Source organism: Chlorocebus sabaeus, chromosome 5 (assembly GCF_047675955.1).
Source record: "Chlorocebus sabaeus isolate Y175 chromosome 5, mChlSab1.0.hap1, whole genome shotgun sequence".
NCBI lineage: Eukaryota > Metazoa > Chordata > Mammalia > Primates > Cercopithecidae > Chlorocebus > Chlorocebus sabaeus.
The window spans coordinates 6,020,625-6,043,895 of NC_132908.1; the positions used below are offsets into that span (position 1 = coordinate 6,020,625).

The 23,271-nt window shown below is 45.4% G+C and overlaps 1 protein-coding gene across 13 annotated transcripts in view; it reads left to right on the plus strand.

Annotated features, from left to right (window-relative positions):
* The window catches only part of RBFOX1 (RNA binding fox-1 homolog 1), a 2,485,439-nt gene that overhangs the window by 792,171 nt on the left and 1,669,997 nt on the right, over positions 1 to 23,271 (plus strand). For 2 of the 13 annotated variants that reach the window (XM_073015158.1, XM_037989529.2), the window contains exon 1: positions 1,492 to 2,568. The exons of 3 other annotated variants lie outside the window; for them this stretch is intronic. In XM_073015158.1, coding sequence (XP_072871259.1) covers positions 2,566 to 2,568 — 3 coding nt within the window. In that variant the 5' untranslated portion in view covers positions 1,492 to 2,565. Of the gene's footprint in view, positions 1 to 1,491; positions 2,660 to 23,271 lie in introns of those variants that run through there. 8 more of the 13 variants (XM_037989533.2, XM_073015152.1, XM_037989535.2 and 5 more) reach the window with 8 other exon arrangements.

Here is a 23,271-nt window from a genome sequence, read left to right on the forward strand (position 1 = left end):
AGAATACCTCTTTTACAACCCATCTCATCTCCCTGCACGGCTAGACAATTACATTTAAATTCGGTGGTTTTCCCATTGTAAACAGTTTCTGGGGGAAATGATTATGATGTTACCAACCCCGATTTATGGTTTCATTTTGCTATCACTGAAGGATGAGACTAGTATAAAGAAAAAAAACTTGCTTACATACAAATATATTATTATCAAAGAGAGTCCTAAGGAAACGTATGGTAAAAACCAACCCAAATTGCAAAATCGCTGGGGCCAATGATAAAGATATCTTTTTGGATTTTGCAAACTTACTTTTTCAAATGGTGATCAAATATTGCATGCTTTAAAAAGTAATCCAATTATAGGCAGAAGTTCCTTTCTTTTATTCTGAGGTTGAAAGAAACCCCAGCCCGATAGGATTGCAAGAGGAACCCCTAATGAATCTGCTCCTTGATGGGCGCTAGGAAATACACGTACATCTTGTACAAAGGAATGCACATCATGGCCCCCCTCTTTTGGAAAGCTTACAGCATTTCTTAGAAAAGGATCCATGGTATAAGTGCAAACGCAATCACATCACAGGACGGGAAAATGAACAGGAGCCTCAGATCAAGTGCTCAAGGCTGGAATCTGGCCTTGTCCAATCCCATCTGCCCTTCAGAAGGCAGGGTGGTGCCACATAAAATTAGGTAGACTGCCTGGGGAATCCTGGTTCCTTGCCAGCTATGTGACCTTGAACAAATTACAACTCACTGAACCTCAGACTGACTTGATTGTACAACAAAATCCCCTGGAATAGTTGTGGAAAAAAGAAGAAGGGAGGAAGGAAGGAAAGAAGGAAGGGAGGAAAGGAGGAAGGAAGAAAGGGAGGAAGGGAAGAAGAAAGGGAGTAAGGGAAAGGAAAAGGTGGGTGAAAGAGCAGAGTTTCTCACTCAAGTCCAGAGTGGGACCCAGAAAGGGAGAAATATTGCTTTAATCTCTCTAAGCATCTGTGGAATGGATAAACCTCCAGTATATACTTCCAGTTGTTGAAAAGACTCTGTGTAAAGTGCTTAAAACAGCATCTGGTGGAAAGTAAATGCTTATTAAGTGCTAGTGTGTATTAAGCCATCGTGGGGCTTCCGGCTGTAAGGCATCGGCTAGGAGGGCAATCCCTAGACCCCTTCAGCGTCCACTGCAGGAGTAGGTGGCCAGGAAGGGGGCAGGAAAGGAGAGGCCCAGCTGTGAGGGGTGAGGCGTCCCAGGCCAGCCACATCCACCCCAGCCCTGCATCGCATCGCAGCCTGAATAACTTTTTGCATCTTGGATAGGGCTCAATCTCTGCCTGGCCGCGAGATTTGAAGACTTGCCAGAAAACTTCCTCAGAGAAGAAATGGACTGGGGCAAGAAGCTGCCTCCACTTAGCGTCTCTCGGAGGATTTGTCTACTTTGATTGGGGTCGGGAGGAGGGCGCTAGTGCTCAATGAGTGAGCCCACCTGGGGACCACCAGGACGAGGACGGGCGCAGGTGAAAGTCCTGGGCTCATTGATCCAGCATCCAACTTTCACCCTCTTTCCCCTTTAGGCCAGGAGACCAAGGCACCGGGTCGCGTGTCCGCCGCCGCCCGCTGGAATCCAGGGCTGCACGCGTGACCGCGGCGGCGGCGGCGGCGCTGGCGAGGGGAAGGGGGAGGGGGCGCTCCCTCGCGCACCGGATTATTTTTGGCTCCGCAGCCGGGGCTGCTCGCTGCTTGTCGCGCGCTCACACACACACAGACACACACGCACACACATACATGCACATATTTTCTCGCGCTCTCTCCCGCTCTCCTTTGTTTATTTTCTAATCTATATTTTTGTTGGAAGATTTCCTCTCTATTCTCTCCCGCCCGCCTGCAAGCGCTCTAGCTGGCCGTCTGGGTGCACACACCGCTCCCTCGATCACCCCAGCCCCCTTCCCGGTCTCCCGAGCGCAGGGTTTGAAGGTCACCTCCTTTCCAGTCCCCGTGCGAGCCGCGCTGCCGCCGCCTCCTCCAGCCGGAGCCGGTGGGACTGGCTGCGCTGCCCTGAAGTGGTTCTCCAAGCAGCGCGGCGGGCGGCGGACGGCGGACGGAGCACGGAGCCCAGAGGCCGCGTCGGGTGGGGAAACCCGAACTCGCGGAGGGGAATCCCTCCCCCTTCGCCCCAGCCCCTCAGCAGCACCCGCCGTGGGGCGGGGGCGCTCTGCCAGCCCCGGGAACAGCAGAGGCGGCGGCACTGGCTGGACCCACGCGCGCGCCTCCGGGGCTGAAGAAGGAAGGAGTGAGCCGAGCCGAGCACCCCGCATCTGGAGGGGACAGCCAGCCGTGGGCCCCGCCCCGGCGTCCGGAGCAGGGGAACTCCGAGCCTCTTGCCCAGGCAGAGAGAGCAGGAGCGGACCGCGCGCCGGGGATTGAGAATCCTTGCGCTCCAGACCCCCACCCAGTGGCCGTCAGGGTCCCCGCCTGTCCGGACCCTCGCCGAGCCCAGGCAGGCGCGCCAGGGCGGGGCTGACCTGCCCGCGAAGTTGCAGACAGTGCGTGAGAAGCCAGCACCCCCTTCCGCCGCCTCCAGCTTATGGTGAGTGTGGCTGGGGGTGCAGAGAGCGCACGGGAATTCGGGGGTCTGGGGCCGAGAACGCGACCGCAGCCGGGCTCGCCGGGAGTTCTAGGTAAGTCCAGGCAGAGTCATCGCCTCTGCACCCACCCCGACATGGTCCAGAGGGTCCCACGGAAGGAAGCGCTAGGTCCCCGATAACTGGCCTCCTTCTGGCGCCAGTCTGGGCGCTCTGGACAGGAACTTTTTAAGGGTGTCTGGAAAGATCTCGAGGCGTGTCCCTCCCCCGCCCCCAGGGTGCCGAGACCCTGAGCCCCCTCGTGCGTCGCTTCCAGAAGCGCGTCCTTCCTCGCCCCAGAGCGCCCCTCCGAAGCATTCAGGCTACCTCGTCCGTCCTCCTGGGAGCGAGTCCTAGGTACCGGGAGCAGCAGGAGCCTGCCTGCGCACTTTGATTAGTCTCCCTGGCCGGCTGCAAGCATGCACTCAGCGCGCCCCCGGGCCGCTGCCCCGCCCGCAGGGTGTGCAGAAGGAGGTTTCTCAGTGACCCGGGAAGGCGTTTTGGTGCCCCGAACCCCTTGTGGGAGGTGGGGAAGAGGAGGTTCGCTTCTCTGGAGAGAGCGCCGCTGTTGTTTACTGGCACTGGGATCAATGCCCAGCGGTGCCACCTCGACCCCAGGGGAGGGGGCCAGCCGGGAAACCCGCAAATGGGAAACTCCTGCTGTGCCCTTGGTTCCTGGGAGCCTTAGAGAACCTTCACCCCAGAGAAGAAAACCCAGGGGTAGCAGATGTCAGCCCTGCGTTGTAGTGCAGGCCAGGGGGGGCTTGTCAGCTCCAATCAACCAATTGTCCAGCATGGAGGCGAGGGCGGGGCTAGTGGGACGCCGCTTTCATCTCCCCACCGCCCAGGAGGCCACTTGGCTGTGAGCTCCCGTAGCCTCCCTGGCGCCAGCTTCGGGGACCAGGTGTCACGCGGAGCCCGGAAGCTGTCCACTCAGAAAGGGAGGGGGAAGACCCCGATCTAACCTTATCCTGGAGCCCCCAACTCCATTCCTTGCTTCCAGGGAGTGTCCGGGGGTGGGGTGCGGGGGGAGCTCATTGCTCCTGTGTAGGTCAGAGCTGGGGTGCACCTGCTGGCCCCAGAACATATGGGGTGCGGCTACTGAAGAGCTTGGAAATCCTGGTCAGGCAGTCTGGGCAATTGGCACCCCAAAGGCAGGTCTTTTCAGTTGAACTTGAAAAAAAGTGGTGGACGTGTAGCTTTGTTTGAGTTGAAACATCATGTCTCCTAACTTGGGTTTTCCTTTATTAGAATAATGACTGTTTATTTTTGTTTTTAAATAACTCCATTGTGCAGAGAGGCCTGGCCTTGACCGCACAAGTTTAGGACATGCCTCAGCCTGCGATCCTTTCCCTGCCCCCTGTCCTAGTTCATCTCCCCTCCATTTATCATTTATCTTTGTTACAAAAGAGGAAAAAAAAAAGATGAGAGGGCCTGGATTCTTTCAATTTTTAAGTGACCACAGAGGCCCTGGCTGGAGCTACTGGCAGATTTATTTTTAGCCAAGATCTTTTATGTTCAGAAGCAAAGGACCTGGGGCCTATGAAGGGTAAAGGTGGTGCTGGCAGTAGTTGTGCTGGTAAAAAGTGGGGCTGACTCAAAACCTGTGTCCTCTTTGAGCTCATCAGGGAGGCCCTCCCTTTGGAAGAATCCCCTGGGCTTTCCTTAAGTTAGCTTATGGTTGCCTCGGGCTAGGAAGAAAGGTCATCATTCGTTGCGGTAGTGAAAGTGACACCTTATGGGTCCAGAGAGTGGACCTCTGTGGCCCAGAAGAGCACAGGGCTTCTGGCTCAGTTATCTGCCAGCTGTGTGACCTTGGGCAAGTTACTTTACCTCTCTGAGCTTCTGGTTGTCACCTGTAAAATCAGAGCTTCAGTCGCAGTTCTGTCTTCAGAGGGTATGGGGGGAAAATTACATAAAGCACTAGACATTTAGAACAGGGTTTTGCACACGGTAAGTGACTGAATTATAGGAGTTTTCTTTCTTTATTCTTTCAAGTAGATTGCTCTAATTTTTGAGCCTTGTAACACCAAGTGGGATAGGAAAGGCAGGTGGCTTGCCTTACACACATGCATTTTCTTTTAAATAAGCAACAGAAGCCTCAAGTCTCCCATTCTGCTCACTGCATGTTCCAAGGAGGATCATGGATAAGCTGCCCACCCACTGGCCAGGACATCGGTTGGTGGCATTTGACTTGCTGTCTCCACAAGCACCTGAAATTAAGTTTTTGCAGCAGTTGTGCATTTCTTCTGACCCCCTGGAAGACCTTCATCTCCTTGGCCCCCTGGGATGAAAGTATTGCCTTAGCGAATCTGTTGTTGTTGTTGTTGTTGTTTTAATTAGAACATCATTTTTAAAATACACAGAATATTTTGAAAACACAAGAATTGAAGAATATTAGAAGTGGCTTTATCATTCATCCTGGGATTCACACATTGCAATTCCTGTGTTTAGATATAAAATTTTGTGGCTAGGTACAGTGGCTCACGCCTGTAATCCCATCACTCTGGGAGGTTGAGGTGGGCGACTTGCTTGAGTCCAGGAGTTCAAGACCAGCCTGGACAACTTAGCAAAACCCTGTCTGTACTAAAAATACGAACAATTAGGTGGGTGTGGTGGTGCACACCTGTAATCCCAGCTACCCTGGAGGCTGAGGTGGGAGAATCACTTGAGCCTGGGAAGGGTGACGCTGTAGTAAGCCGGTATCACACCACTGCACTCCAGTCTGGGTGACCAGAATGAGACCCTGCCTCAAAAAAAAAAAAAAAAAAAAAAAAAAAAAAAGAAAGTTGTGATAGCATTTAAACAATTTGTGATAACATTTAATTGTATAAACGTATAAACATCTGTGGCACACATTTGCCCATAAACAAACTGAATGCACAAATACCTTGATCCAGGTTTTAGAAAGAATTTCGGTTTTATTGTGGCAAGAACACAACGTGGGCTGTACCCTATGAAAAGATTTTTAAATGCATCATACATGATTGTTTTACGGATAGTGTTGTATAGGAGATCCTCAGGAGTTATTTACCTTTACTGCATGAGGGACTCGGGCATCTAAAATCGTCATACTCATAGAAGCAGAGAGTAGAAGGTTGTGGCCAGGGTCTCAGGAGCCAGGGAAATGAGGATTTGCTGATCTAATCAACAGGTATAAAGTTTCAGTAATGTTGTAATAAATCTTGCTGTCTGTAGAACATACAGTTTTTTACATCACCCTGAAGGTACAGAGTTTTCCACTCAGAAATGAAGCCGAAACGTGGGTCTGAGTGGGTTTCTCTTCCTGGAATTGACCCACTCTGCCCTATTTTTCTCTTCATCATCATTGAAGCTTTTTTTTTTTTTTTTTTTTTTACCTCCTCCTGTAAGGTTTAAGCACAGGTCTTCTAGACATCCTCATGTCTCTGACGATTTTAGGAAAAAAAAATAAGCTTAGTCCTTTTAGCTTGAACCATCCCGAGCTATTATATTTTATCAAAGTCCTTTCTGTTAATATATATTTTTTGTATCCAGAAAATTGGGTCTGCCCTGTATAGGAATCTGACATTTCACCTTTCCAAAAATTAGACCATTTTCTCTGCATCCTTTAAGCTGATGTGTGTGGAGTAATGAACACATTCCAAGAGGGAAATCGTATTTGACACAGAAAATACTTTGGAGACACAGCAATTTCCCAGTCGCGTGTAAGGAGACTATTGAAATCCTAGCACATTTGCTCTGAAGGACAGAGGGCAGCTCGTCCTGCCTTTGCCACCCAGCATGGGAGTTACACAGTAAGCAGCATCCACAGATTAATACTGGCTCACTTTCCTAAACTCATCCCTTAATCCATCGCTTTCACATTCATCCACAGCGTTGTGCCGGAGACCTCAAACTCCGAGGCGATGTTTTTCAAGACACCACGAGGCTCTTCCTAACGTCTACCTCCATTATTTAAAATACTGCCTCGAGGCACACGTATAAATATTAAAACTTTAATTAAAGAATCAATCAGTGATGGAGCTTCAAAACAAGGGGATCCAACATTTGGAGATGATGTCAACTGTGAACACAGTTAGACTCAGTCACAGGACTAGGGGTTCTTATGAAAAGTGACGCGTGGAGTTATATACACAGGGAACTGTCCTCATTTTTTAAATCTGCAGTCACTCTGAGCACTGTCACTCATTACCACTGGTTTGTCATTGGTCGCTAGTCAAAAAGACGTGGGTGACCGTGGCCTGCTACTACAGAAGAGTATGTTGTCTTCGGGGAAGGAGTGGCTAACACAATAAATATTTATTTGGAACGTACCACGTGTTAGAGCCTGTGCTTGGTGAATAAGGCAGATGAGAACTTTGCTTTCTTGGAGCTTATATTGTCATAGGGGAAACCACATCATAAGCAAGACATTGAAATATATTTTCATAAGGATAATAACAAGGGTTCCAAAAATTATAATGTGATAGTGACTTGGGGGGACATTCCAGAAAGGAGAGATTTGACCTGAGAACTACGTGAAAAGAAGTAGCTGATCTTTATGGATCCATACATATATCCAATGAGTATTCTACTCATCTCCACTTTCTTTTTTTTGAAACAGAGTCTCACCTTGTCTCCCAGGCTGTAGTGCAGTGGCGCGATCTGGGCTCACTGCAACCTCCGCCTCCTGGGTACAAGTGATGATCTTGCCTCAGCCTCCTGAGTAGCTGGGATTGTAGGTGTGCACTGCCACGTCTGGCTAGTGTTTATATTTTTGGTGGGGATGGAGTTTCCCCATGACTGGTCTTGAACTCCTGACCTCAAGTGATCCACCTGCCTCCTTGGCCTCCCAAAGTGCTAGAATTATAGATGTGAGCCACCATGCCCAGCCTCATTCACCCCTACTTTCTATGAATTCCTGAGTGTTCATCAAGCACCCACTGTGTGCCAAGCACTACTGAAAGCACTTCAAGTGCAGAGTGATCAGTATATGCAGACACCTTGTCCTGACAGAATTCCATTCTAGGATGGTTGTCTTCATGGAGGGCGTTTCAGAGAAGGGGACCAGCAAGCTCAAAGATCCAGAGGCGGGAACAATGACAAAATCATACACTTGAAGGTTGGTCCTATAGGCCCTTGAGGTCTGGGAAGGGAGCCTGGCTGTTTTTCTAATGGGAAACTATTGGGGGATTTTATGCGGAGAGATACCAAGATATATTTATGCCTTAAATGTTATGGGAAAATTGTCAGGTGTTTTTGAGATGAGTAAGTAAACAAGCATGCCTTCCTGGCCAGCCAGCTCTTCCCCCCCGCCAAGTTTCAACTCATTTCTATAAGCACATTTGGTCTGTGGACTCAGTGACATCTGAAAAGGTAAGCCCTGCAACGTCTGATAAATCAAACTCGATTCCCCACCACCTCCTGCTTTTTAGGGCTTAGACCGAAATCTTTCATTCAAGAAGAGGGATTAGTTGATAGGGAAAAAGAACCTCATTTTCCAGTAACGTTCTTTGTGTGAGGGTGGAAGACCCTGGGAGGATACATCTGTATACATTAGCCTACTTAGCTTTCCTTTCTCTGGGGGCTCCCTTCAAAGACGCAACATCATGTGTGCGTGTGTGCATGCGTGAACAGCCGCACCCGCCCACCCCACCTTCCCCCTCACCCTCCCCCGACCCTCCCCCCCCACCCTCCCCCCATCACACCCTCCCCCTCCACCACATCCTTTTGATGGCTTGGCTGACATCTCTCCTGGGAGTACCCTGAGAACAGTTGCACACAGATGCCCTTTATTGATCATCTGTTCGGGTAGGTTCCCTTTCAGAGTATGGCCACAGATTCTCCCATTGGTAGGTGTGGGCCAGGGTAATGACAGATATTGACAGTGCAAAGTGGGTTGCTTATGGAGAGCTCTAAGTGCAGCTGACATTGTCCATCTTCAGAGGCTGCCCTGCCCTTGGAAGGTGGAGGTGCAATTTGATGGAGGGTTTGGACAACTGGAGCATCCAGGTTTCCTACCATATTGACTGTCTTTTTATCCACAATACTGGAACTCCATTATTGCCTATTATATGTGCCATGGACTTCGTAATAAGTGTACATGGATTGAACTCTTCCTATATAGCACAAGCTGAGCCAAACACGCTACCTTCATGGCTGTGTATTGTGCTCTGTGTTTCTGGTGTGTGATCGCCTCCCCCACCCTCCCAGCAGTTCACCTTGTTCACTTCCTACTCATCCTTCAGGTTACAGCTCAAAACCCCAGGCTTAGAGAAACTGTCCCTGTTTCCCTGTGTGGATTCTCCTTTTTTAACAGCCATCCCAGGGGCATCTTATATTTTATTGAGTGACTCTGTTTTATCCTTTTGCTCTTACTCCACTGCACCATCAACTGCAGGTGGGCCATGCATGCACCTGTTTGGACATCACTGTCCCCTTAGCATCTAGTGTGGTGCAAGGCAAAGAGCAGAAGCCCCACATGGAAATAATGAATTATTCCACTTGAAGCTTCTTGCACACTTTGAGGTTGGTACTTTTCAGATCCCTATTTTGCACATAGAGAGTGGGGTGTAGGCAGGCGTTAAGCAGTTTATCCAAGGGCACAACAGCAGGTAAGAGGCACTTCCAGGATTTTGAACCTGACAGTCTGAGTCCACAGCCCCTGATGCTCATCACTGTGCACACGGCCGCTTTTGCTGCCTTTGTAAGACACAAGGGAGGGTGGGAGGCAGTGGGTGCGTTGGTTAGGGAGCTCTTGCTGCATAGGTTGAGTTGTTCTGAGAAGTGATGCGGAGCCCATTAGAGCCACAAAAGGAAAACAAGGCACTTGTTTCTATTTATTGCAGTATTACTTTATCGTTGTATAAGAGCCTCGCTGGATTTCTGTACTGGTGCAATCTGGCTCTTGTCTTGTTGTTTGTCTCCTTGGAGCCCCAAGACCTTGGACTGCCCAGGGCATCTCTGGCCTCTTTCTCTCGGCTCAGGCTCCGAGCATGATTTTGAGGGAGGGGTTGGACCACCTGCCTGGCTACAGGCAGTCCTTGGGCATGATGCAGTCACAGCTGGAGCTGCTCTGATAGCCACTCAAAATGTGGTGTGCAAACCACTGCTCCCTCCGTCTAATCACCGTCTTCTGAATCAGCTTCCCTCTTCATTCCTTCTGAGAACAAAATTAGATCTTTGCCAGCATAATAGATGAACTTGTGCAATCACCTTGTTCCTTGCTAGTTCTGCATTTCCCCAAGACGTTGATGTCTCTTTTCTGTGAATTTTAGAATATAGTCAGAGATGAGGGTGAGGACTTGAGGTTTTCAAAATTGTCTTCTTTGTACCATGGTTGGGACCCTAATAACCATAACACTTACTGGAAGCTCCTTCTGTGCTAGGGCTTCCTGTGCGTCGTTTCATTAACTCTTCATGGCAAACCCTTTATTATACCCACTTGACAGATGAAGGAACTGAGGCCCAGTGACTAAGTGGCAAATCGAGATTGCAGACTCAAGCAGTTCTCTCCCCTGCTGTGTGCGGAGAGGGCATGCTTGGGATGCAGGGAATAGCAGAGGCACCATGATAAGGTACGAGGAAGGAGGCAGTGCAGGTATTTCACTGAGATTTCAGAATCAGTGTGTCTGGCTTGAGATCCCAGCTCCATTGCTTTCTAGCTCCATAACCTTTCACTTTCTTCAATTTTTCTGAACCTCAGTCTATGCCTACAAATGGAGATAATAATTATCACAACACTGTACAGTCTGTCTGAGGATTAATCAGCCTCGTAAATTATCTTAGCAAAGTGCCTGGCACCTAGTGTGTATTTAGTGCAAGTGGGAGTCATGCGGCTGCCTATGAAAATCATGACAATTACTATTATCCCTTGATAATAATGATAGCATTATTAACCTTGTTTTTGTTGCTAGAATTTCACAATCCCTTTGGGCAGCAAATTGGTCCCAGAATGCGCTTCCTACATTTTCCTCTTGACTGTAACTGAGGTGACAAATTGAGAGTGAAGGGGGAAGAACCCAGCATAGCTGCAAATGTACGGTTGAGATCGTTGACAGACTTGAGGCCCTGTGTGGAGTTCTGCCTGCGGAGGATGCTGACAGCAGCCATATGCACGGGCTCTGATTGATTGGCAGAGAGAAACACTAATTTATTAGACTCGTTATGAAAAGTGACGGAGCAGGGGATTGAGAGGGCTGATTCAGCATCAGTAGCCCTGGTCAGATCCCAGGGGTGTTTGCTTGCTGTCTGTTTCCCTTGGGACCAGCCCCCTGCCTTGATTCTGGGTCACTGCCTGTGTTCTCGAGTGAGTCTCTTAAAGATATCCATGGCATGGCTTACTGTTACCACACTGTAAATATCATACCTATTTCTTCAGCATCCTTAGAAAGCTGAGTCCAGTTCAGGTTGCCGTTGATTGCAAAGGCTGATAAGAGGAGGGAGGAGGGTGTGTGCATGCAGAAATTCCCCAGTGGAGGGAAAATAGTCCTTTTCACAGGTTAGAGAAAGTGCAGAAGTTTCCTTGGGGGAGAATTAAGGGCATGGCTGATACCTCTCTTTAAGAACATAATGGCCGGGCATGGTGACTCCTGTCTGCAATCCCAGCAGTTTTGGAGGCTGAGGCAGGAAGATTGCTTGAGCCAGATGTTCGAGACCAGCCTAGGCAACATAATGAGACCCTGTCTCTATTTAAAAATATATCTATATCTGGGTGTGGTAGCTCATGCCTGTAGTCCCAGCTACTCAGGAGGCTGGGACAGGAGAATTGCTTGGCTCTGGGAGTTTAAGGCTGCTATGAGCTGTCATTGTGCCACTGCACTCCAGCCTTGGCAACAGAGCAAGACCCTGTCTGTAAAAAAAAAAAAAAAAAAAAAAAAAAAAAAAAAAAAAAAAAGAACATGAGACTTTTTGTAGAAGGATTTCTCATTTCTGATTGGGAGAGGTTGTTCAGTCTGAATTACAGCAGGTAGGATGCTGGTTAAATAAGAAGTGTCTTGACTTCAAGGTGATGAGGCACTGAATGGGGCCATTTTGGAGTCAGAAAAGCTTTGAGAAGATTGAATTCCCTGACTCGAAGGTGTGAAAGGACAAAGTCATGGCAGCCAGGTACACCTAACTTGTGGATCCAGATTCTGCCACTTCCTGGCTGTGTGACCTTGGGCCAGTTACTGCACTTCTCTGGGCCTCCGTTTACTTGTCTGTTAAAAGGCAAATGATTCTCCAGGGATGGATACCTGGGAGTGAGTTAAGTCAAGCAGCAATCACACAGACTTCTGAGCTAGTCACTTCTTATTTTTTTTACCTCGTGATATTCAGACAATAGCCTCTCACTCGGTGACTCTTTGATACGAAAGTTTCCCTAGTTCCTGTGCTGGGGTTTGTGAAAAGATATTTTGTTTCCTAGTGAATTTCATTCATTTTGCTCAGGGAACTTTATTGGCTTTGTCTGTGTAAACTTAAAATAATCTTCAAAAGTGCATACCAAGGACAAGGAACCATCCACCCCTTTCTATAAACTGATTTCTACTGAAATTGTGCTTCGCTGGTGTCAGTTTATAATGAGAAATGGTATAAGAAAGCCAATTAGCCCCAAATTTTAAAAACTAGACATTATATATGCACACAGAAAAACGATAGGCCATTTAAAGTTTAAGAATTGTTACAGTTGAAACTAGCGTTAGAGAGAAAAGAAACATGTTATTGAGTATAGGTGAGGGTAAGAACCAAGATCTTCTTGGTAAGAAACAAGAACGACAAGCAAGCTATGCAGAATTCAATTCTTGAATCTTATTTGCTATTATTATTATTAGTAGTAGCAGCAGTAGTATTTGAGACAGTCTCATTCTGTTGCCTAGGTTGGAGTGCAGCGGTGCAATCACGGCTCACTTCAACCTCTGCCTCCTGGACTCAAGTGATCCTGCCTCAACCTCTTGAGCAGCCAGGACCACAGGCATGTGCCACCATGCCTGGCTAATTTTTGTGTTTTTACGTTTTTGTGTTTTTTTGTAGAGATGTGGTTTCACCGTATTGACCAGGCTGGTCTTGAACTCCTGGGCTCAAGCAGTCTTTCCTTATAAAAAGCTGGGATTGCAGGCATGAGCCACCACGCCCAGCCCTATGTTGATATTTTTGAGGATTCTGTTGGCTCTTACTGTGTTAGCTTCGGTTTCAGGATCAGAAAGAGTTTGTCCTTTCTTCAGGTTCTGATTGGTCTTTATGTACCAGACACTTCTAAGTGGAATATGGGTTTGTGCTCCCTTTTCACAAAGCCTGCCAGGAAGCTCAGAGCGGATTTTACAGTTCAATCACAGCAGTCAATAGAATTCGATAGCATGGATTTTGCATATTAACCTCACTTTTGACTCACTTTTATTTCTCTACCCTTATTTTAATTTTCACCTTTTATTGTGATGTATGTTACTGTATCAAAATAATACCTTTGTAAGGTACCTAAAATTAACATATTCAAAGACTGAATAAGAAAGCAATATAAAGGTATGTAAGGTAGGTGAATATTGAAAGATGCACATAAATTACAGCCCTTTAAAACACCAGGAACCCTAGAAAATAGGACCATGTAGTGCAGCACTTGGTATCTGGAGCTAGACCTGAAGTTAGAGAAATGTGATTTTGAGTCCCAACAGTGCCAATGGTTACTCTTTCTTATTTCATCCTTTTAAAAAACATTTTCCTGGAGCACTATTTGTGCTATATCATTTCACTTTTATTGGGCCATTTATTGCCTTTTTCTTGCATTCGGCAAACATTTTTGAGCCCATGCTCTGGGCCAGGCACTGTTAGGCACTGGAGATATTGTATGGAGTGGGTATATTGACCAGTACTGATATCATCTCTGCCTAGTGAAGCTTATGCTGTAGCGAGAGAGACTGACACAAAACATGAATGCAGGTAAAAAGACAATAGAATTACCCATTATCATAAGTATTAAAACAGCAACAGAATGGGGCATTCATGTAATAAAAGGGTGGGTGACCCTGTTCAGTAGGAACATCAGGGAAACGTCTCCACGGAGAAGTATTAGGCAAGAGTTAAGCTAAGGCCTGAAGAAAGAAAAGGGCCAAGCTGTGACCAGTGGGGAGAAGAGAGGAGAGGAGACCGTGGTGAGCAGAGGTGGCGGTGTGTTCAGAAGCCCGGGGGAGGAAGGAGAGAACTCTGCACATCCTGAGAACAGCAAGGTGGCCAGCGTGCCTGGGGTGGTACGAGCAAGGGAAGGGATGTGGCTGGCAAAGCCTGCAGAGGCCAGAACAGGCAGCCCTGCTCTCAGGAACCTGTGCCCTGTGTTCTTTTTGAGATGGACAAGATCTTGACTAGTACCATTCTTTATAAGCATATTCAAGATCGGTGCAAGAATAAGGTACAAGGAGCACCCTGCAAGAAAGGCAGTGTGTGTGCGTGTGTAGATGTGTACACTTGTATGTGCACGTGAGTGGATGTGCACACACATCTCTGTATGTGTGAGAACATGTATTTTGGTGCAGATCTCTGCACGTGTGTGTACGCATGTACATGTGTGTATGTGGCATGCACATATGTGCATGTCTTGTAGAAGGAAGAGAAGGAGCCACAAACAGTATGACAGTGGGGAGGCTGCTGACTTCAGAGCCCACCTGAACGAGGGGCATTGTTGCTGGGCGTGCTGCTTACAGCATGTGCAGAACATCGCTCCGTTTCGCCTCACATCCTCCCTCCTGGACTGATCCCTTTCTGTTTGTATGGTACATTCAGTCAGTGAACGCATCACAGGAGGCAGAGCCAGACCCCAACCTTATTCTCATGAGAAACGGGAGGTCATTTATTCACCTTAGTCCACCCCTTAATTGTTACCTCACTGGCTCCCTGTCACTATCAGAGATTTTTTTAAATGCTGGGAAATGCTTTGGGGACTTCAGCATTTTGGAGTCTGTTTTCAAGGATTTTATTAGCGCCACAGACCCCTTGCCTCTTTCTTAAAGGTTCTATTTTTAGGCATCCTCCTCTTTTATCCCTGCTTTCAGTTCTGCTGCTTTCTTCCTTCTGAGATGCTTTCTTCCTTGCTGGTCCTGGAACAAGAAGCATTTAGCTTTATTTTCCTCGTTCTCGCCTAGGTAGGGTGTGGTCCCCCTGTGTCCTCATTTGTTCAACATTTTGAGACAAAGATTGGTGGAATTGCCACTGACCAAAATAAAACCAGGAAAGCAGCTCACAGAATTTAATTTGCCTCTAACCCAACTCTTGTACTTATTTAAAAAAAAATTACAATTATTCATTCCCTAGCACTCCAGATCGCTTCACTGAAAGAAAGAAAGAAAGAAAGGGATCCACTCCAGGGAGAAAGAGACTCTTGAGCTTTTTGTTCCTTGATGATCCTGTCTTTGCGTAATTGAGGGGAACCTATTGGGGAATCATAATTTTGGGAGACCATGGATGTGCCTCATTGCACAAGAATAAACAGAGAGCAGTGTCTGGAACAAATGCTTGTCTCAAAAAAAGTTTATGAAATGCCAGCAGATGTCAGTGTGCCCTTGCCATTTGATTTTTTTTTTTTCCTTTTAACTTTTTTAAAGCAACATTAATTATTTTCGGTAGTAAAAACAACACAAGTATATTCTGCTACAGTTATAAATTAAAAGATCATGGGGCAACATTTTTTAGGTTTGGAGAAAGACCAGCAGAATTTATGTCATAAGGTAAATCCTCTAAATTATCTGTGTAATATAATTTGTCTTTTCTCAGAAAAAATGGTTTCAAAATGCAAAAGCTAGTGTAAGTTTTTTTTCCCTTCTCTCCCCAGCCATTGTTCGGGTGCTAATAATAGCTTAGGATCCAGCTTAGCTTCTGAGAACCTACTGGCTCTGCTAATTGATGACAGCTCTTTATTTCAAAGCTGGAGTTTGCAAAGGAAGGTAGTGTAGGGTTGGGTATGGCCTTGTGATTTGTCATCTGAGTTGTGATGAGAACTTCTTGCAGGTTTCGTTGTTACTGTGAGCACAACAAATTGCATGCTAATGGTTAGCTCCTCCGCAGGCACTGTTTGGATCAAAAATGAGGGCATCTATACAGGAAAACGATTCACTCAAAGAATTGAAAACTATTCATTTTAAGCAAGGGATAATTTGCCAGTATGTAGTGCAAAAGAAGTAGGGTAGTTTCCAGGCAGGGAATGATGTGCATAACAGGGCATATTTGATGTTTTGCTTTATTTATTTAATGGTTTTGATTAAATGGTATAATATTCAAAAATGCAAGAGTATGCAGAGAAAAATAAATCTCTCTTGCACTTGCCTTGCAGTTTATTAGAGACAACTATTATTATAGTTTCTCATGCACCCTTTCATAGATGTCGTATGCAAATACAAACATTTACACAGGCATTTATACTAATAAAAGATAGCATAGGAAATGCATAGTTACACTGTTTGTTCGTTTTTAAAAAATTAAGGATATATTTTAAGGATTATTCCCTATCAGTGTGTGTGTGTGTATGTGCGCGCGCACACATGTATTTTTTCTGCTCCGTTTTTGTTAATGGATGTATAGTATTCCATTGCATGTGTTTACTCTACATTATTTAATTGGCTTCCTTTTGATGGATATTTATGTTGTTTCCATTATTGAAGTGCTATATGGAGTATCTTCAACCACCACCACTTCCCATACATGTCTGTCGGTTACATCCTTAGAGGTGAAATTGCTAGGTCAAAGGAAACATGCCTTTCATTTTGACAGGCACTGCCAAACCTGATGCTCTGGCTGAGCTGCACCCTTACATGTTGGTGGATGAGTGGGGTTTAGAACCAAATGAAGCCATATGGTGATTCTGGTCTGACTTGGCTACCGTGATGACTGTCATGAATTGTGTCCCTTTTGGAAGCATCTTACTCTAGTTGTGCTGTTATAACAAAATGCTTATCCAGGATGATTTAGAAAGAATAGAAATGGTTGGCTGGGTGCGGTGGCTCATGCCTGTAATCCCAGAACCTTGGGAGGCCGAGACAGGTGGATCACCTGAGGTCAGAAGTTCAAGACCAGCCTGGCCAACTTAGTGAAATCCTGTCTCTACTAAAAATACAAAAACTAGCCAGGCGTGGTGGTGGGTGCCTGTAATCCCAGCTACTTGGGAGGCTGAGGCAGAAGAATCACTTGAACAGAGGTGGAGGTTGCAGTGAGCTGAGATTGCACCACTGTACTCCAGCCTGGGTGAAACAGCGAGACTCTGTCACAAAATAAGTAAATAAATAAATAAAATAAAAATAAAAATAAACTTAAAAAGAAGCTGTTTTCTCATCATTTTGGAGGCTGGGAAGTCCACAATCAAGGTGTGGCAAGTTCAATGTCTGCTGAGAGGTGCCCGCTCTGCATCCAAGATGGTGCTTCATGGCTGCATCTTCATATGGTGGAAGGTAAAGGCACTAAAGAGTCTGACTAGATTTCTCCAACCTTTGTGTAAGGTTCTCATCTCGCCCATGACGGCAGAGCCCTCATGGTCTAAACAGTCCTTAATAGTGTTGCATTGGAGATTAAGTTTCAATGTGAATTTTGGCGGGGACACAAACATTCAAACCATAACAGAATGTGTTGCAGTTCTTGTCATTGCTGTTTTTTTGCTAACACTTTCCATCTGCCAAGTAGTTTGTTAAGATCTTTAATTCCACGTTCACATCTTTGTCCTCATAACAACCCTGTGGAGTAGACCCTGCTTTCATCCTGTTTCAGGACGGGGATGTGAGGTCTGAGAGACCCCAGGTACTTTGCTTAGGGTTGCAGGGTGGATGGTCGGCTCCGGATTCACACTCAGAGCCTCCAGGCTTAACCATTGAGCTGGGAACCTGTGGTGGGTTCTAAGCAGCAGAGAGCATACTGTTGACTTACAGTGAGTTTAGTCTGAACCCAGTTGCACTGTTGACCCTTTGGATTGTATAATTATCTGTTGTGCAGGCTGTCCTGTACATTGCAGGATGTTTAACAGCCTCCCTGGCTTCTACCTGCTAGATGTTAGTAGCAACCCCTCACCCATCCTTGACAGCCACAGACATCTCCAGATTTTGCCAAACGTCCCTGGCATGGAAGGTTGCCCCACTAACTCAGACAAAGAGCAAATATGCTGTGGGCATCCGTAGTGTAACACCAGAGACATATATTTGAGGACACACACGGTGGCTAATGTCAGGGCATCTTCCATTCAGCCATCTCAGCCCAGGGACACTCATTTAGTTCATCCCCAAGGATGGAACAGATGGGCTGCCCCTTGCTGCAGACACCAGTCAAGGAAGAAACAAGATGGTATCACTCAAACCATTTTCATCCTCCATTCGATCACGGTAGCGCTGCCCAACACGACTTTGTCTTTTAAAATGTAGTGTAGAAACGTCCTTGAAAAATTGCCTGGTAAAATAGACTTATAAAAAATTTTGTTCCCAACTGTAGCCCAGCTTATATATTACACAGCTTTTCTGTTCTTGCATTTTCCTTTGGTGCTCAGTAATGCTCTGCATCAAAATGGCAAGCGGAAGGCATCAGCCCTCCCAGCTCCCCGCACGTGGCAGACATTGATAATCAATTCTTTACCCCCCTCATCAGCATCATCTTCTTAGAATCATCACTGCATCTCTCTATGCATAGACTGTCAACCAATTGGAATTACTACGTCAAATGAAATGTATTTGCCACCCCTATTACATGGTGCGTTTTTGGCTGAGAAGAAGGATTACACTTTCCAAAGGGCAAGCTTATCATGAGGTATTAGCTTATTTTTCAGTTACTCTGAGAAAAGTGCTTGATAGATGGGAAGAAATGTCTATTCTTAAAGCTTTTGGAATTAAGATCTTATTTTGTAACAGTAATTGGGCGCCTGAAGAATACTCCTCTTTCCCGAGGTGCTTTACATTTACTGTCATCCTATGTATTATTGTTTTTCTGTAGTAACATCTCTCTCCCTTCCACCACCAAAAATTAATCTCCTCCCTTCAAAGCCTGGTGAAGACAGCCACCTGAGGGTGACACAAAACACTTTGGGTACAATGGGAACTGAGACAATTCCCTCAGCAAAGAACATTGAGAAGCTGCCGGACGTTACTGGAACTGTGTCACTTCTCAGCACAGGGCGTGTGAGGGAGTTTTAAGGAGATGGGGAATTGAACCCTCCAAGATTTCCAGAAGTAACTTCTGATTTCTAAAGGCATGGAGGCCAGGCTGCTCTGGGAAGGCAACATAGGTTTCAGAGTTGAAAATGCTTTTAGGTGGCACCATAGAACCATCCATTCTAGCATAATGTTTTTTTGTTTTTTTGTTTGTTTGTTTTTCATTGCTTTTTTGGGGGAGGGGTAGAAAAACTCCCATGGAATTGTTTGGTAACTTGGCAATTTGGTTTAGTTACTTGATGAATCTATATGCAAATACCTATCACTTAGATAGTTTTTAACTCATCTCCTGTTTCTGATTCTAAGAAAATAGGGAAAAATAATCTTGGAAAGAAAAGGCCCTGGGTCAGAGAGTGTCTGTCTCTTTTTTTCTTTTTCAGACTGGTGGGAATGTTTTCCTTTCTCCACTTTTAGATGATTTAGTCTATGAGAGCTAGGGACAAATAAAACACGTCTCCTATTTCCTCTTCTGAGAAAGGAATTTTTAACTTAGATGGGAGGCACCAATGAACTTCAAGGGCTTGAAATTGTATTTAAAATTTAAAGAATAAACGTTTTTATCTGGGCAGAAGGCTCATAGCTTTTTAAAAATCACATTCTCAAAGTGCTATATGGGACACACAAAAAAGTAAGAGCCCATCTTTTTTAGAACCATAACTTTCAGACTGTTTTACCGTGACCCTAGTAGTCAGGGAAGAAGCATACTACAGCCCAACCACTTCACCTGTTTTAACCTTCTGGTGGGAATCTGTGTGTTGGAGGTGGGAGAAGATAAGGAGGCCACAGAAAGCTCAGTAGTAATGAAGGGTTGGGGTGCAATTGTATTTGGTGGGAGAGATACTTACCTCTTACCTAGCAGTGGTAATATGTATTTATTTGAGTCACAATCTCTGCACGTCTTAAAGTCCAATTATTTAGAAATTATCAGAAAAAAAGTGCAGTTAATGGTAAAGTGTTAGCATTAACCAAACTCCATAAAGTCACAACAATGATGTTTTCTTAAAACATTGAATTGAGTCCCACTTAACAACTTTGATAATAGCATGAGATCAGAAAATCCTTCCTGAAAATTCCAAGAATTAAAGCCATTGCATGAGTTTTTGCGGGAGAATATCTGTGACATTTCTGTGAAATTCTTGATAGCTAGACTTCTTGGTACAGCATTTAATTATAGTCCTTAGTAAACTTTTGTAATAATTTATGTTGATTTTTCAATAATACTTTTAAGTTTTCAATTTTACTAACTCAGTAGAATACTACTGTTGGTATCTATTGGTCATTTACCAAAAAAAAAAAAAAAAAAAAAAGTCCGTAGAATGCATTTTCTTTCTTTCTTTTTTTTTTCTTTGAGATGGAATCTCGCTCTGTTGCCCAAGATGGAGTGCAGTGGTGCAATCTCAGCTCACTGCAACCTCCACCTCCCTGGTTCAATCGATTCTCCTGCCTCAGCCTCCTGAGTAGCTGGGACCACAGGTGCCCACCACCACGCCCGGCTAATTTTTTGTATTTTAGTAGAGACCAGGTTTCACCATGTTGCCCAGGCTGGTCTCAAACTCCTGAACTCAATCTGCCTGCCTCGGCCTCCCAAAGTGCTAAGATAACAGGCGTGAGCCACCTGGCCCGGCCTGTAGAATGCATTTCAATGTGCATAACGCTAATGAAAAGACTTGCATTTTTGGTTCAGTTAATGGCCCATTGTGAGGACTCTCTAGGTCTGTATACTTAGGCATGAAACATTATTGCTGTGGGAGGTTAGCGAAGATGGGAGCACAGGGCTCTTCTATAAGATCTCCATTCTGGCTGGGCGCGGTGGCTCAGGCCTGTAATGCCAGCACTTTGGGAGGCCAAGACGGGCGGATCACGAGGTCAGGAAATTGAGACCATGGTGAAACCCCATTTCTACTAAAAATACAAAAAAAGTAGCCGGACACAGTGGCAGGCACCTGTCGTCCCAGCTACTTGGGAGGCTGAGGCAGGAGAATGGCGTGAACCCAGGAGACGGAGCTTGCAGTGAGCCGAGATCGCACCACTGCACTCCAGCCTGGGTGACAGAGCCAGACTCTGTCTCAAAAAAACAAAAACAAAACAAAACAAAAAAACAAAAAAAAAACTCCATTCTACAGATATCCCTATTTTTTGCAGGGGGTGGGGGATGACTCTGCAAACCATATTTTCTAAACTTTTTCATATATACTTATGAATATATTGAAAGCAAGCCTATATTTATTATTTTATTTTATGATTTATTTTTTTGAGATGGAGTCTCATTCACCCTATCACCCAGGCTGGAGTGCAGTGGTGCAGTCTTGGCCAACTGCGGCCTCCACCTCCTGGACTCAAGCGATTCTCCTGCCTCAGCCTCCTGAGTAGGTGGGATTACAGGCGTGCACCATCACACCCAGCTAATTTTTGTATTTTTGGTAGAGACAGGGTTTTACCATATTGGCCAGGCTGGTCTCGAACCCCTGACCTCAAGGGATCTGCCCACCTCAGCCTGTTAAAGTGTTGGAATTACAAGTGTGAGCTACGGCATCCCACCCCAAGCTATATTTATGTAGACTGTATAACTCAATATCCATATTATATATGGATATATATATATATGCGCGCGCGCACACACACACACACACATATATATATGAATGAAGCACTTACTAGGAGCTTTTGTGACCCAGTAAGGAAAATGAATACAGTTCATTAAAATGAAACTGTATTTGATTGCTTTAGCGCTTTGATTTTTTTTTTTTTTTCTTGAACAAATTCTGCAGAAAAGCTAAGTGGAATTATTTACCACTTGGGTTGGATTTTTGATTATCCTTCCTATTTAAGGTCACACCCAGCAATCCTAATAGAGTTGAAAGGCTGTGTTTTTAAATATGCAGTGATTCCATTGAACTCATGCCAAGTGGTGTCCTGGATTTTCAGTGCATCAGTGTCTATGTGTGGATGAACACTGACATATTACACACCAGCCAGTGTCCTCCACTCTCTTCATGCATCCTGGTTTGCAAAAAAAAAAAAAAAAAAAAAAAAAAAGTAGAAAAATTAAAAATGCTGTATCCCACAGAAAGTTTCCACTCCCCAGACCAAACTGTGTGCATAGCGGGGAGAAGAGACCAGATGGCCAGTGGGTTGAAATCAGTGGAGAACCAGCTGGGATGCATGAGAGGGCATTTCCTCTTCCACTTCCCTGGAAGCCTGGTCAGGGCAAGTCCCGGAGGTCTGAGCAGGACAAGAGGTGTCAATGTCATGGCATCTGTCTGGCTTTCTGGATCTAGATGAATTGGAGTTGGATTGGAATTTGGCACAAAATTCTGAGGATAAGCTGTTAGTTTTCTGCTTTCTGGAAAAAAAAAGAAAAAAAAGAAAAAAAAAAACATGCCAGCTTGACAGAAGGTTGGAGGGTAAAATGCTGATGAACAGGAAATAACCGTATTTCCCTGCATTAGCACCAGCTTGGAGACCGAAGTTCTATGAGGAGGGCACATGATTTGGGTAGTTTTGAATCCTAAAGGCAGGATTTCTTCCCCTCTCTTTTAAAGCAAAACCTTTCATTGCCACGGAATAATTATGCATTTCTTAGACTGCCAGCTTCTGTGACAGTGATTCCTAGCTCCCAGTTTGACATTGGGTATATTCAGTTATTTTGAGGAAAGGTACCAACGTTTCAAATTCACTCACCACTAATAAAGGTTTAAGATCTGCCTTTTATGGTGCCTTTTTCTGGGTTAACATATTAGTTATCTACGGCTACATAACAAATGAATGCAAAACATAACAATGGAAGCAGCTATCTTTTGAGGTCTCTCTTGATGTTGCAGCTGCGATGTTGGCTGGGGCTGTGTCATGTGAAGGCTTCAGCCATGGCTGGAGGATGTCTCCAGGCTCACCTGTGTGTGTTGGCAGGCCTGAGCCCCTCAGCAGTCATTGATCAGAAGCTTCAATTCCTTGCCACATTTGCCACTATGGAGAGGTGCTTACAGCATGGCAGCTTTTGTCCTTTAGGGAAAGGGATATGGAGAGAGAGAGAGAGTTCATGACTTTTTTGAGATAGCTTCTGCTGTTAACATCTGGGGTCAGTCAGTATGGTGTATTTGTTACAACTTATGCACACATGTTATTACATTTTTATTAACTAAAGGCCATCGTTTATATCAGTTCAGTCTGTGTTGTATGATTCTGTATTTTTAATGTTTTCTTGTAAAATACACATAAATGTTACTGTCTTAACCATTTTTAAGTGTATGGTTGGGTAGTATTGAATACATTCATATTGTTGCACAAGCAACGCTATCACCCATCTCCAGAACTCCTTTCATCTTGCAAAACTGAAACTTTGTACCCATTAAAAAGTCACTTCTCATTCCTTCCTTCCCTAGTCCCTGGCAACCAACATTCTACTTTCCGTGTTTATGATTTTAACTACTCTGAAGTATCTCAAATAAGTGGAATCATACAGTGTATGTCCTTTTGTGGCTGGTTTCGTTTGCTTAGAATCATGTCCTCAAGCTTTATCTGTGTTGAAGCAAGTGTGAGGGTGTGAATTTCTTAATTTATTTCCTTCCTTCC